This window comes from Limulus polyphemus, unplaced genomic scaffold (assembly GCF_000517525.1).
Source record: "Limulus polyphemus unplaced genomic scaffold, Limulus_polyphemus-2.1.2 Scaffold5093, whole genome shotgun sequence".
NCBI lineage: Eukaryota > Metazoa > Arthropoda > Merostomata > Xiphosura > Limulidae > Limulus > Limulus polyphemus.
Window position 1 is genome coordinate 1 of NW_013670703.1, and position 14,249 is coordinate 14,249.

The 14,249-nt window shown below is 32.4% G+C and overlaps 1 protein-coding gene across 1 annotated transcript in view; it reads left to right on the forward strand.

Moving 5' to 3' along the window:
* Nucleotides 1-5,568: 5,568 nt before the first annotated feature.
* The window catches only part of LOC111089044, a 34,138-nt gene continuing 25,457 nt past the window's right edge, over nucleotides 5,569-14,249 (forward strand). Inside the window, exons 1-3 of the mRNA XM_022400714.1 lie at nucleotides 5,569-5,674; nucleotides 6,096-6,464; nucleotides 10,054-10,365. Of these exons, the coding sequence (XP_022256422.1) occupies nucleotides 5,569-5,674; nucleotides 6,096-6,464; nucleotides 10,054-10,365 (787 nt within the window). The remainder of the gene's footprint in view (nucleotides 5,675-6,095; nucleotides 6,465-10,053; nucleotides 10,366-14,249) is intronic.

Consider the following 14,249-nt stretch of genomic DNA (forward strand, 5'->3'; position numbering starts at 1 on the left):
ATAGGTATATATAGGTGTGTATATATATCACTTTCAAAGCCAAGTGTACCATACTAAATAAATTATTTTTAAACTAATAATAGTAAAAAATGGATTATATCGGAAAAGAAATATTCCCTGGATATTAAAAAGACTTACTTTCTAGTACCCAAGTGGTTTTATTCGAGTATGTGGAGAGATTATAGTTTTAAGAAGATATTGGCTAAGTTAAACTTAATTAAATTGAACCAGGGAAATGGGAGAAATGCCTAAACACTCAACACACACACACACACACACACACACATTTAGATAACTTTTTCTGAAGAAAAAATGTGTATATAAAAGTTTTATTTCTCTATTAAAGGTAATGTTTTATCTTCGTAATATAGAATTACATCTAATAAAAACTTATGTGCAAGAGATCAAATAAATATTTTAGATCAAAAGATGTAAAAAAAAATCAACGTCTCGACCAACATTGACCGTTTTTAGAATACTTGAACTATTTTTTTTATAATTTCAGACTTTGAGGTTAGAACAGGATTTGTTTGTTATTATTTTTTGTAAGACTCGTTAAATAATTAACAAAATATTATAGATGTACTGACACTTAAAACAACTCTATCAATTTGTAACTATGGCTATAATAATGCTCACATATACTTCACAAAAGTGATATGATGCGAGAAGAATATGCAGTTATTTTATTAGGAAATAGTTTGCATTTTTCAATTATTTGCCACGACATCTGTTCAGTGTGTTTTTTGTTTTATAATATAAGACAGGTTTTTGAAAATTACTTAAGTAAATGGTTATATTGTTCATAGCAAAAAATATTTAGAATTGATTAAAATATGAAAAAGTGATTTTCTAACCCTAAATAATACAATTGTAACAGCTTAATGACTTGTAGTTAGCGTAGACAACTGACAACAAAAGCCAATATGAAACTGACAATTTACAGACTCGGTAACTCTCGAGACGAGCCTTTTCCTTGTTATAATGTAGACCAGCGTAATGGGGGCAGCTCGGGAATAATTAATGTTATTAGGCTCTTGTAGAGATAATACAGGATATTACGGACAGTAAATCCACAGGAACTGAGTAATAAACATCGTTTATCAGGGTCTTGAGTTAATAGAATTACAGTCTGAATTAGATAAAATACATTTCAAAGCACATCTAATGGGGCCCATTTAATAAGTAAACCGTAATATTCCTTCACATAAAAATACCAGATAGCATCAATATATAATCATGAAATATTAACGCACATAATTATTTTTAAAACAGACTTGATCTTTATCTTATGAAGGTTAGATTTAAACTTGTTTAAATCTATTTTTATTGTTTCGAACGTGAAAGAAGTTGAAGTAACCCATCTCTTGATTGTATTTTCTTAGTTGAAAGTAAACCAGTGTCGAAACGTTGTCCACAAATAGTGACAAGAGATCGTCAAGATGCTAATATACGTGAATGTGAAACCCAAGAAATTAGCATAGTTTCTATGTAGTCCTCAAACGTTTTGTGTTTAAATATAAACAAAAATGAAAAGTGCGAAACTTTAGAAACTACCCGTGGCGAACATATATAAAATATATATTATATATATATATATATGTATATATATAAAAGTTAAATTAAAACTCAAGATAAGCTAATTTCACGTGATAGTTGCTAATGTTGAAACAATTTAACGTTGTTGTATTATTTGGTAAAACTCGAAAGAACTTAACTTTGCTATATTATTTAGTTTGGTCTATATTGGTGGTTGTATTTTATTGACATGCGGTATATTATCTAGTTTTGTGGTTTATATTAATGGTTGTATTTAATTGAAATGTGCTATATTATTTAGTTTGTTGGTCTATATTGGTGGTTGTATTTTATTGACATGCGGTATATTATTTCATGCTCATTCAACTTATTCTACATTTATGCCAATTAATATTATATTTGTTTGTATTATATTATTATCGAGTTACAAGAAGAACAGATAAGTTATTCACGTTAATACAATGTACTCAATAATCACGAGCCTGTGAATAACAAAATATTCTATTTCACTTGCAAGGTGAAATCACTATCGTGAAACTATATTAAGTATCATTAGTTGGTTAAGAAAAACTTTAAGGTCTATAGCTATTAACTATTTTACAATACTTTAAAAGAGTTCAATACATAAAGAAATCGAACGAAAAAACGGATTTGTGTGAGGTATATCTTGCAAAACAAACATACTAATGTTGCATACACGTGTTCGAGACATTTTATCATTGTTTTCGAGTTACTGCTATTGTAAATATATCCTCTGGTGTAAAAACCTTTTAGATTTATTCATTAGTTTTGACTCTTGATGTTTTTGGCATTAAAGAATCCCGTGCCTGTATATGCAGAAAGACTAGGTGTTACTATTGGGAGGAGGAGGAGGGATTTAATTTATTTTACGAAAGCAGTAACTGTGAGAGAGAGAGGCGGTAATTCTTGCTTTAATCCTAGTGGTGTCGATGGTAAAATAGTACATAGCTAGAAAACATGCCCGTGTCATTATAAAAATCTATAACTGAATCTGTTTTAATGCAAAAAAAAAGCGTTTGTTTACTTGCAAGTCAAATAGTTGAAATGTGCAGAATTGCTTCAAATAAGAGTATGCAATTTATCTTTTCAAAACTTCAAGACACTTTTTAAAAAACATATAATAGAACACATCTACTCCGAATCACTTGTATATATTCGAATTTTCAAAAATCTCTACTCTGTTCTTATCCTGTCTAAAGCAAAGTTATCGATTGATAAAAATCCCAGACCCAATATATATGAATTCAATTCGATATCACGGACGGCGAACATGCTTGGAATCAATATAACTGTCCATAATACGGGACTATTTATTCGATTTTCGGAACACCTGGTTACGAACAGTCTCACAAGTTGTATCATCGATGTCCCCCCCCCCACCCTTAGAGAGCAGATCGACCTAATTAGAAATTAAACAAAATCAGCCCAAGAACAAAGACCTAATCACGATAAAAGCCATTACTATGAATTTAGCAATGTTCATTCAATAAACACCTAGCATTAATAAATTTAAAAAATACAGCTTGAAGTTCAATCCGGGATAATGGAAACATTTTGTTAATATCTCCTCTTCTGATCTTTTCTAATAATTAAACTTTCCGTAAAATCTTTCGGGAGTAAAAAAAAATATATAAGCTACATGAATAATGAATATTAAAACTTCATGCTTTAAGTTACTTATCTATTTGAAGGAATACAAAACTTTTGATCAAAAATCAGCTAGGTATAGGGATCAGGACTTGTGTGGAATTAGTTTCATTAATGTTCAACAAACAGTCGAGAAGTACATAACACCATAAACCAACATACACACAATAAGCATCATAACTATAAATAAATAATAATTATAAAAACTAAATGACCTTATGTTAATTTAAACGCTATAACCAATAATATTAATGAAGAAAGTGACGTTTAAGATCAACACAATACATGGAACCAGAACGAGCTCATCAGGGTTCCGCTTTTAGCAGCAAATAATAAAAACACCAAATCTGCCTATTCGAAGAATTACATAGGTGCATCTGCCACTGATAGCAGAGCCTTAGTCAATAATGATTGTTGTTAGAAGGTGCACTTGTGTAATGTCACAGGTAACGAGTGTTTATCTAATTATATCCGTCTATATATTTACCAATCGCTTAACTAACATGTTTCTCCACTCTATCTTCTTATATAGCAAGTATTCTCTAAATATATATCAGTATTTTTGGGGTTGGTTTCATGATTTAACTCTTCCGTCTCTGAGTATATCACTACAAATGACATATCTGTACACTTGTCTATGGGATTACTTCCTTTTTTGTTGTGTGTCTGGTTATTGTTTTTGTGGGTTTCATTATGGGACCACACACTATAATTGTTTGTTTACGGGTCTATCTGCTCTCCGTTTTTCTAACAGTGTTTGTTTGGTTAGGTTGTTGATAACTGTCTGTTTGTGCGCGTTACGGTGGAGCCAACCATCATTTGTTTGTTTATAAGAATTTGGATGGAGTAACTGTTTTTATCAAACCTCCAGGTATTAACTCACTCAGAATGAGCTTTGCGCATTGTTTACATTCAGTCGTGTTTGAAAGTTTAATCTACCAGCATGAAGAATGCCTTAATTTTGTCTTCCATCACGTAGATAACCAATTAGGGTAAGTTTTGTGTACGGCTATTTTATTCACAATTCAAACCAAATAATTTCTATGTATTTTCTTTTTATGCACCAATTCACGTTTTTTTTACTTTTTTAAATTTTGTAGTTTGGTTTGAACAACATTAAAATTATTTAGAGAAAGACTGTGATGCAATATAAATATAGTGATTAAAATAGTGTTCATGATGTATCTTCGCAAGTTCTGTAATAGGATCATCGTTACTTTGTACTTGAGGATGTCTGGTATAGAACACAAAGAAATTATTATTGAGTTTAATAATTTTTTTATCATTGCTAGAAGCAAATACAGCAGGAATTAAATAATATCCTCTTTAAATGTCAATAAAACCCCACTATTTCCTGAGAATGATGTTTTATTTATTCTTCTCCGGAATTTCTGGACAACTTCGGTAAAACTTGTCAGTCTGGTCAAGTTGACAAGGCTTTCTCAATTTTTTTAGTCAACCTGATGATGAATCAGAGAAACTGATATCCATAATCTATTGTTTCTACTAGCAAGGAAAGAAAAAATGTGGCTAAAGCAATGCTAAGAAGCAGTTGATAATTCAAAAATAAATAGTAATAGCATTTTCAAAAAATAAATGTTAACTCTTAAATGAAAACACAAATAATTTAAAATCCTAGAATAATTTGAACATAGACCATTCTTAAAAAAGGCTTAATTAATGTTAGGCTTAAGACAAGTGAACTTATATTTCGGTCTCTGCGATTAGAATTCTTTTGTATTGTTCTAAATATCCTGTATTTAAAGAAGTATTACCTTTTACTCTAAGGTTTAAAGTCAGGATACAAGTATGTATGTTGGGTAGAGCCATTACCCAGTGGTTTGAAGAAGAAATATACCTAACAAGCAGAGACTCGCAAAACATTTGCGGTCAAAATAGCATCTTTAATGCAGCAGTACTTCTTAAAATACAGGATTTCTAGAATACTATGAAATAATTATAATCGTAGGCACATATCTGTGTCCACTTGTCTTAGGCCTAACATTAGTTAAGCCTTTATTAAGCACGGCCTATATTCGATAAAGAGATAAATTAACACTAACATATGTACGTTTTTTGCTTCAATTTAATTAGCTAAACTTCACCGTACTTAACATAAGCTTATTTATTGATAGCTTTATTCTACGACCTAATGTTAGATCTTTTTAAAAATTTTAAGCTTTTAATATGTTGTTGTAACAAATGTTTACTAAAGTATATTTACATCCGACATTTGTTTACATACATTGAAATAAAGTGGGCGCGTTAAGATAGTAAGGTGCACGTACAATTTCAGGACAAACACAAACTGATTATTATTATTATAGATGCAAAAAAATCTAGTGCTTCAAAGCAAAACTGATGCCGAAGTCGAAGAACAATCGGAGGAAAGAAGCGGCGCTTCATATGAGCCAGAATTTGAAGGTGAAGTACCCACTACCTTTAAATGGAAATGACCAAGCTGCTGGTGATACTGCTTCGATTCCACAGCTTCTGTAATAAAGTGTGGAAAGAAAATTTTTCGTACTTTGAAGCCGTGGTTGCGCTATAAAAACGACCCCCCCCCGGTCAGACAAGAGTAGTCCAAAAGTTTTAGTAGGTGGTGTTGATAAGCTATCTTTCAGTTCAAAATTAAAATTGTCTATGCGCAAATATCCCTTTGTGTAGTTTTGCACCAAAACCTGAAAGCTTTTCTTGTATCTTGTACATAATTTATATGTCGTAAAATTACTCTCTTAGTCCATCCAATTTATCGTACTATGAGTATTTCTAAATAGTTATAAGTCATACAAATAAAATTAGAAAAGCTAAGATGTTATGCAGGAAATAGTATTATGAATTATTATGCTATTTATATTTTTGTGTTTATTCTCTTAAATAAATTTTAGATATCGCTGCGGTAAAGATCAAGAGGCTCTCAGTTCCACGTTGGGTGAAGAATGGGACTGATGTCCCCATCACTTTAGACTGCGAATATTCTTATACCCATAATGACCTGCGCCTGGTGGTCAAATGGTATTATAACCACCAGGTAAAGCCCGTTTACCAGTGGATTCCAGTGCTTGGTAATCGCTATGTGTCCGGTTTCCTCCAAGGTCGATTAGATGACACGTTTGTTGCTGACCCTGTGGATTCTCTCTCTCGGTACCGGGCTCTAAGAATCATCAACCCTACAACTGACATGACCGGAACGTATACGTGTGTCGTAAGTTCGTTAGTCAATCAGGATTCTCGTGAGCAAGAGATGGTTGTTTATGGTAAGCCAGTCATACTGATATTGAGTGATGATGAATGGAAATAGAGTAATTAATTAACTTTTCCTATTCATATATAAATCTACTAACTCTAGCATGTTCCGGAAAACTGTGTCGTAGGATACTGTTATTAAAATTATAATAAAACTTGAAGATTACCATTTACTTTCAACTATTGTTGTATGACGAATAGATAATATTTATCTATCGTTTCAAATAGCGTGAAAAGAATGTAATCGAGCTATGTCGTAATTTAATGAACACCTTAAATAAGAAATTGTAAAACTGTTTATTTTATAAAATAAATGATTTATTACCTTTAGTATGACATGAATGTTTAGCGTAGAGTTTCGTTATCAAACCAATTAAACTATGTTAAGAACTATAACAACAACAACAAGAAAATAAATTCATGGTAAACCCGATATTTGTGCAATAAATACATGTTTATATGCCGTGTTAAATTCAAGTTGTTAAAACGGTTACGTCTTATAAAATCGTATGCTTTGACTCGTGCGTAATATTATTTTTACACACCTGTCATTATCTAGTATGTATACACGGGGCCGCAGCCAGGATTTTGGGATTCCTATAAAAACGGCCCCCCTCTCAATCTAGCTGGTGCACATTGACAGAATTTTCCTTGTAAACAACTTTCTAATTATAATTTATTTGATTTGTATTTTAACAAATAATAATAAATATTATTAGTAAATATAACCTATAAATTATCATATACCAAATTATTGTTTGTTTTTGTTTGTTTGTTTTTAATTATGCACAAAGCTACACAAGGGCTATCTGTGCTCTGCCCACCACGGGTATCGAAACCCGGTTTCTAGCGTTGTAAGTCCACAGACATACCGCTGTGCCACTGGGGTGCATACCAAATTATAATAATATATATATATACAGACTTATGTATATTATATAAATTAAAAAAAAACTATTCCTACCTGTATGTTTGTCCTTTCTCTTGCTCTGGTCTTTTGGTGGCTCTCTAAGCTGTATACAGAACACACGGACGCGCTTTCTTATTCGCAAAGCCCTGAATGATGTCTTAAATCGATTGAGGGAATGGCAACGTTGTTGAATCTGTCCCAACACACACAGTGGATCGGAGAAAACGTTTGATGATTTAAAGTTTACTGAAAGCTCTTACAGAAACAGTCGCAGGCAGTGTGCAAAAGATTCTAACAGCGATGCAAATTTCCCCCAAAATAGTTTGCAGTTTCATTTTTTAGATTGCATTCAGTAGGTCCAAAGGCGCTAAACTGTTTTGAAAAGTAGCATGGTGAACTTCACATCCCAAAGAGTTTGTCAGATCCTGCGAATATTTACTGACTAGCTTTTCACACGATGTATTGATTTCATCAGCACTCATGCTCCTAAACTTCAGAACTACCGCAAAGTTACCACATATTTGTTCTAACGGACTGAAATCGACTGCTTAATTGATTGATATTGCCACATAATACACTGTATAGCAAAACGTAGTATCTGCACTTTCACTTCTAACATCATTTGCAGTTTCGTCATGATATCGCTATTTGTCGGTTTAATACAGAAATTACTTCCATTACAGTTGCCGCAGTTTTAAACTCTAGTGGCATTCCACTAGTTTCTCAAAAACATCTCCTCTTGTAGATCGTTTATGTTGGCTGCTTCTAAGTCTAACGAAATACCTACAGACTGAAAAAGCAAATATCTCTCTTCAAAACTCTCTTTTACCCAAAACAGTTGCAGTGAAAGACTTGAGGTAGCTTTTCAGACCTTTTACTTCAGACTTGGCTTCGTTAGATAGTTTACTAGACTTAATTATGCTATCTATAGCTGCAATAATGCTGGGAAGGTGCTTTGCAACAGGGCAAATTGCTTCGATTGGAAAGCTCCACCTTGTTTCACTCAAACGATGTAGAGAGCAACTTGTTTCTTCTTTCAAATTATTCCATCTTTCGGGAATGTAGACGGAAAAACGTATAGCCGATTTACACAGCCAAAAAAGTGGCTATTTCGGAGCACGATTCTACAGCATGCACTAACTAGATTCAGAGAATGAGAATCGCAATAAGAATATGTGGCAAATGTTTTTTATTTTCAAGAATATGAGCTTGTACACCGTTGACTTTTCCGGATATATTGTCTCTGTTGTCAAACCTTGTCCTCTGCAATCAGCGATGTCAGTTCCACGTTTTTTAATCCTTGTTGCAGCATTTCTGCAATTTCCTGCCCATTTTTGTTTGCATAATCAATGAACTCAATAAAACGTTTGTAAATTTTCCATTCTCCGATCTCTTTATCGTTGTGCACATACTTCAGGATAAGTACATTTTGTGGGAGTGTCTGGAATAGCGTCACATATTACAGAAAAATAAACAGATTCATTCATCTCTGCCACAATCGTGTTAAAAATATGCTGACCATATAATTCAATAAATTCGTTCTAACTTTCCCAAGATGGATAATGAGCTTGTATTTTTTCTCCCTTTTCTTGACATTGTTTTACCTTTGGTAAGTGATCATACAGAGGGAGGTCATAGTGCGATATTAGTTCAAGTACATCCAAGAAATTGCCATTGTAAACATCGTTAATTGTGGAACTGTTTCCTCCAAATGCTAAATTTCAAGATGCCAGAAATAAGGTTGCATCCTAAAGTCTCTCCAGTAAAGTTTGCTGAAGGCTTCTCCATTGCCTGTAACAATGCTGATGCTGACTACTCCTCTCATACTCATATAATTTACGCCAGTTGAGATATTCTTTTTTTGCGCTACAAGACTTATTCTCCAGCGAATTAGAAAATAGCAACGAAGAGATTCAAAATAAAGCTCCTTTACTCTTGCTCCAAGTTAACCAATCTCTCTCTACCTCTTCACGGCCACTTGGTAGTTACGAATACACGCAATACTCTGGGAATGTTCGACCATCAGAATCTAATAGCACAGAGTTAGCTTATTCCGTAAGTTAACACTTGATGATATGTTGCCTCTCAAAATCAGTTAATCTCTCTGGCCGCATACTTGGGTCATTTGTGTAAAAAATAATAAGAATAAAATAAAGAAAATAAAATAAAAATTCAGTTGCATCCTTTTGATTATGGTCTGTTACTGAGGTGCTTTCTTGCGGTAAGTTAGCAGTGCCAGATTCCAACGGAAAGTTTAAGTCCACGTTGTTAGGCCCAGGTCCACTAGCACATTCTCATTGTGAAAGCGTGTTGTTTTTCTCTTTATTTACATCACTTACAAAATACTTTAAGATAGGGTTCCTACTTCTCAATTCAAACTTCTTTTTTTTCAAGATACGGTTCCTAGTTCTCAGCTCAAACTCGTTTTTTTTTCATTTTCCTTTCTCTCTTTTCGCTTTTTCGAGCTGGATTTATGACGGTTTCATGTTTTGAACCAATCAAACTTAATTTTTAAGTACTGAGTGAGCACGAGCATAATGCATATGTGATAACAGTACGTATGCGTGATGTCTGTTTGCGTGCTCACAAGCAAACCATCTTTGGAGAAGGTGCATTTAAAAAGCTTATGGTACGACTTAAATGTAAAAAATCTTGGTGTACATTAAGAGTTTGTTTTTGTTTTTTTTCAGCTCCAGCCAATACCATTTTGGTGAATCACAGCCTGACCTCGCCAAAAGAGCTGGAAGTATCTTGTTCAGCAAAAGGCCTCTTTCCTAGACCACAGATTGGGTTATTCTTGTCCGAACCAGGCAATACTGTTCCTCGATTTGTCAGCGGGGTTTTAATCGATACAATTTCTCACGAAGAAGTTTTTGATATTGAGTTGAGAAAGACATTCTGCATAAAAGAGCTGTCAACGACTGAAGCCACAATTTTTGAATGTTTCATAGAAATTCCTGGGACAGATTATGTTCGAGTCGAAAGAAAACCATATTTTCCAGGTAAGAATGATTCAGTTTATTTTAGGATACTATATTTAACAGCACTTCTTTATATTTAGCTGTTAGATAAAATACTTTCTAATGTTTGCATGTGCATTTTAGTTGCAAAGTGCGTTTATATTAGGATTATTTATACTTTAATGTTTCAACATGAAATTAATTTTTTACAAGTTGTAATTTAAAAGTCAAATGTGTTTTTATGAACAATTTACGACTTCATGAACCATATTTTGCAATTGCTTAATGAACTTATCACTGACATCAAATCAGCGTAAACAACAAAATTAAGTCTGAATAGGAAATCTATAGGTGGATTGAGGAATATTAACTCTAAATACTGTCCAGCGTAGTACAAAGCAAAGAGTTATTTACGAAAATCAAGATATGCAAAATTCTGAGAATTAGCTATAATTAACAAGTTGGGTTAAGGAAAATTTTTATGGAAAGTCAGCCCATTGGTTGCCCAATAGTAAGTCGTCCAGGGTATGAATAATAATAATATTAATCCTTCCAAAGGATAAGTCATAGTGCCCAACCAGAGTTTCCACCATTGAAGGAATGAAATTCATTCAAGTGTTAAATTGTGTATTATTCCTGAGCTTAACCGTTGTACAGATGCTTCATGGATCTTAAAGTTGAATTTGTGTGAATTTTATAATAGATGCAGAGTTTGAGAATCTTAATTCCTTAAAAACATATTTTGCTAAAATCTTGTTAAATAAATCCACGATTCCTGAATATTGTTATCATTGAGGACCTTTTTTCTCACATCTATTGTATTGTTACAAATGTATTGATTAGTTTAACAGTTATTGAGTTATAATGTTCTAGACTGTTGTTGTTTGTTAGTAAGATAATTGTACTGTTTAATGATTTGTATCATTAAACTATTGAAGCAATATGGTAGCAATACTAATTAATTGTCACTTTCATGTAAAATCTCGTTGAATAGTTAGCTATATTAGCATCAACGCTAATGTCATATTTTGGTTCTTTTTGTGATTCGCACAAGTTAACTTCATCAATCATGATTGACTTTTAACAGTATTACTGACATTTGTGTACACACCCCTCTCATTTGTAAACCTTGAAAAAGCTCCGTTAAGGTAATGAAGGTATGGAATAAGATAAATGATCGAGAGTATTGTATGTAATATTAATTTAGAGGTGTAATAACAAACATAAAAGCTACATTTGATGTTAATTTGTTTTCATAGTTATTTGGATCATTCTTTGAGATTTGATTGTTAACTTCAAAGAAACTATTCATTGATTTAACATGTATATCGCAACTTGCTTGGCAGAATACAAAGTTTAGCGCGGTGGTGTGTAAGAAAATTTAATCTAAGTATCACATATTGCTTCTCAAGATAACGCGTTGTGGTGTGATGGTGTGCAAGAAAACCTAAATTGTTAACTTAAGTATACGAACTTCATTTTTTAAGGTTTCGTTCAGATGAAAGTTTCTCTTTGGACATTTCTTCTATTAAGAATGTAACGGAACAATATAGTCTTAGCTACACCACCTAGAAGGTGTAGTACTTGCCTTCGTGATTAGGCATGGTAAATAGCTTGCATTTTTACTATAAAAGATGAGAGTATTAGAAACTATTAAGATACTTGTTTAAAGCTATTCTTTAAAAATGTTTTGTTATTTTTCGCTTTACATAACATGTTTGTTCAATGTAAGCTTAACATTACAGCCGTCCCTTAGGGCGAGATGTTCAGTTAAAGTGTATAATTCAGAGCATCTGCGAACGTTACTATCACTAACTTTAATCATGCTGTCTCATTCAGTTAGAGCTATAGACATCTATATTTATAGAGCTCAAAACATGCAGAGTTAAGCTTTTATTTATTACAATGTTAAGACAAAGCATATCCACATTCACACACCCGCATCGACGAGTGAATCCAAGTCAGTACATGTTCTTTGCCCAAAAAGGAACACTTTGACAGAGTAAATAAAAACGCCAACCTTTGATTTATGGATTTTTGATCAAATGCGGAAGTGGAATAACTAATATATTGCAAATATAAAACGCAGGGTGAAATTCCTCGTGAAATCAATAATATATTCGTTATCAAACAGGAATTTGCGTGTAACAGACAACGAATTATTTAAAAAAGAAGGACGATTAAGGAAAGTACTTCAAAGGAACCAATTGAACTGATTGAAATTTCCTTTTTAAATTTTAGACACACAGATTCCAGAACTTATGATAAAGAAGCAAAAAAAAAGCACATGTATGATAAATTTGACAGAACACACACACACACACACACACACTTTTTGTAGCAGTAATACTGTATGTATGCATATAATTGAATCAAGTTGGCAGTGGACACTATTGCAAAACGCCCACATTTATAGGTTTATATAGCAGCACTATAACTTTGAGATAAGAAGCTTGAGCTAATTACAACCTCCATTCATAAATATATTTTCATACAATTACTGGCGTCATGTATTAGTAACAAAAGTGTAGTCAATTGATTAAAACATTTACATTTTAAAGGACTTCTCTGAACTTCAAAACATGCTCTTGAAAAAATATGCTTTAAAGTTATGCAGACAATAATTTATCGTTTTTAAGGAGAAAGTTTGCCGTGTTCACACTGAGGGTTTAATTTTACTTAATATAGAAAACCAAAATGACGGATAAAGATAAAAACGCAGTAATTTGCTATTTTTGCACAATTCATTGTTTTTTAAGACTTTCTGTATAGGATGTTATTTCCATATGGGTACATGCTGATATAAAGAATAAAATTAAGCTCTAGCAAGACGAGTAAATATTGGAGAGAAAACAATTATATTCTTCATTTAAGCCTTCTTTCGATATCTGTGACCCCATAGGTTATACTGAACATGTAACTTTTATGTATAAAACTATATTTATCAGTTGTCAGTGCAACGTAACAGGATAATTTACAAAACTTAAAGGTATTACACCAATCGTGGAATCATGATGTCGATATATATTGCATAAGACGTTTACGTGTTGAATTATATTATCTCTGTTTTCTCTGTTGAATTATAATATTATTCCTGTCTTGTCAGATAAATCACTGATCAAAGATCCAACTAAAATCTTTCACAAATTAGACGCTGTCTCTTAAGTAGACTGTATGAGATTTTAATGTCTTTTAATGAAAATGGGAGGAAAAATAAGGATAAATTTGTCAGTGATCGAAAGACAGTGATTTCTATTTCTCAAAAAATAAATGTTCTGTTCACAACTAATTATTATTCTAATACGCAAATCTAAAGAACAAACGTATTGAAGGAATGAGCGACTAATGACGACCGTTCTGTTTTTGTGACTAGGGTAATATTTGTATTTGAAAAATGGTGGATATCTTTAACGAAAGACGGATCTAGTCTGCTATAAGGGTGTGATCTAACTAACAATTGAGAAAGTCATGTTTATTTTAGTTCAAGAGAAACTAAATAAAGAATGCTTGATTACAATAACAGAGTGAGAAAATTAAAATATTCAAGTATAGTATGAGTAGAAAACTTTTCCTTAACACCAAACAAGTCTTTCTTCAAATAATTAAAAATATATATAAATAAGCTGAGCGCTTCTGATAAGTCAGTCCATCGGTTGGTCAGCGGTAAATGTTAAAATTCGGGGTTTGATTCCCCGCGGTAAACACGGCAGATAGCCCAATGTGACTTTGTTCTAAAACAAAAACATACATACCTGATAAAATAAATGTTATTATAAGTTTCGTGCTATGTACAAGTTTTTTTGCACATTTATTAAGAAATTTGGGAATAACTTATTGAATTTGTTTATGTTAAGTTACTTAGCATTTAAGATATTTGAAGACCTGTAATAAAACGTTGTAAAGTGTTAGTAAAATAAGACAAGTAA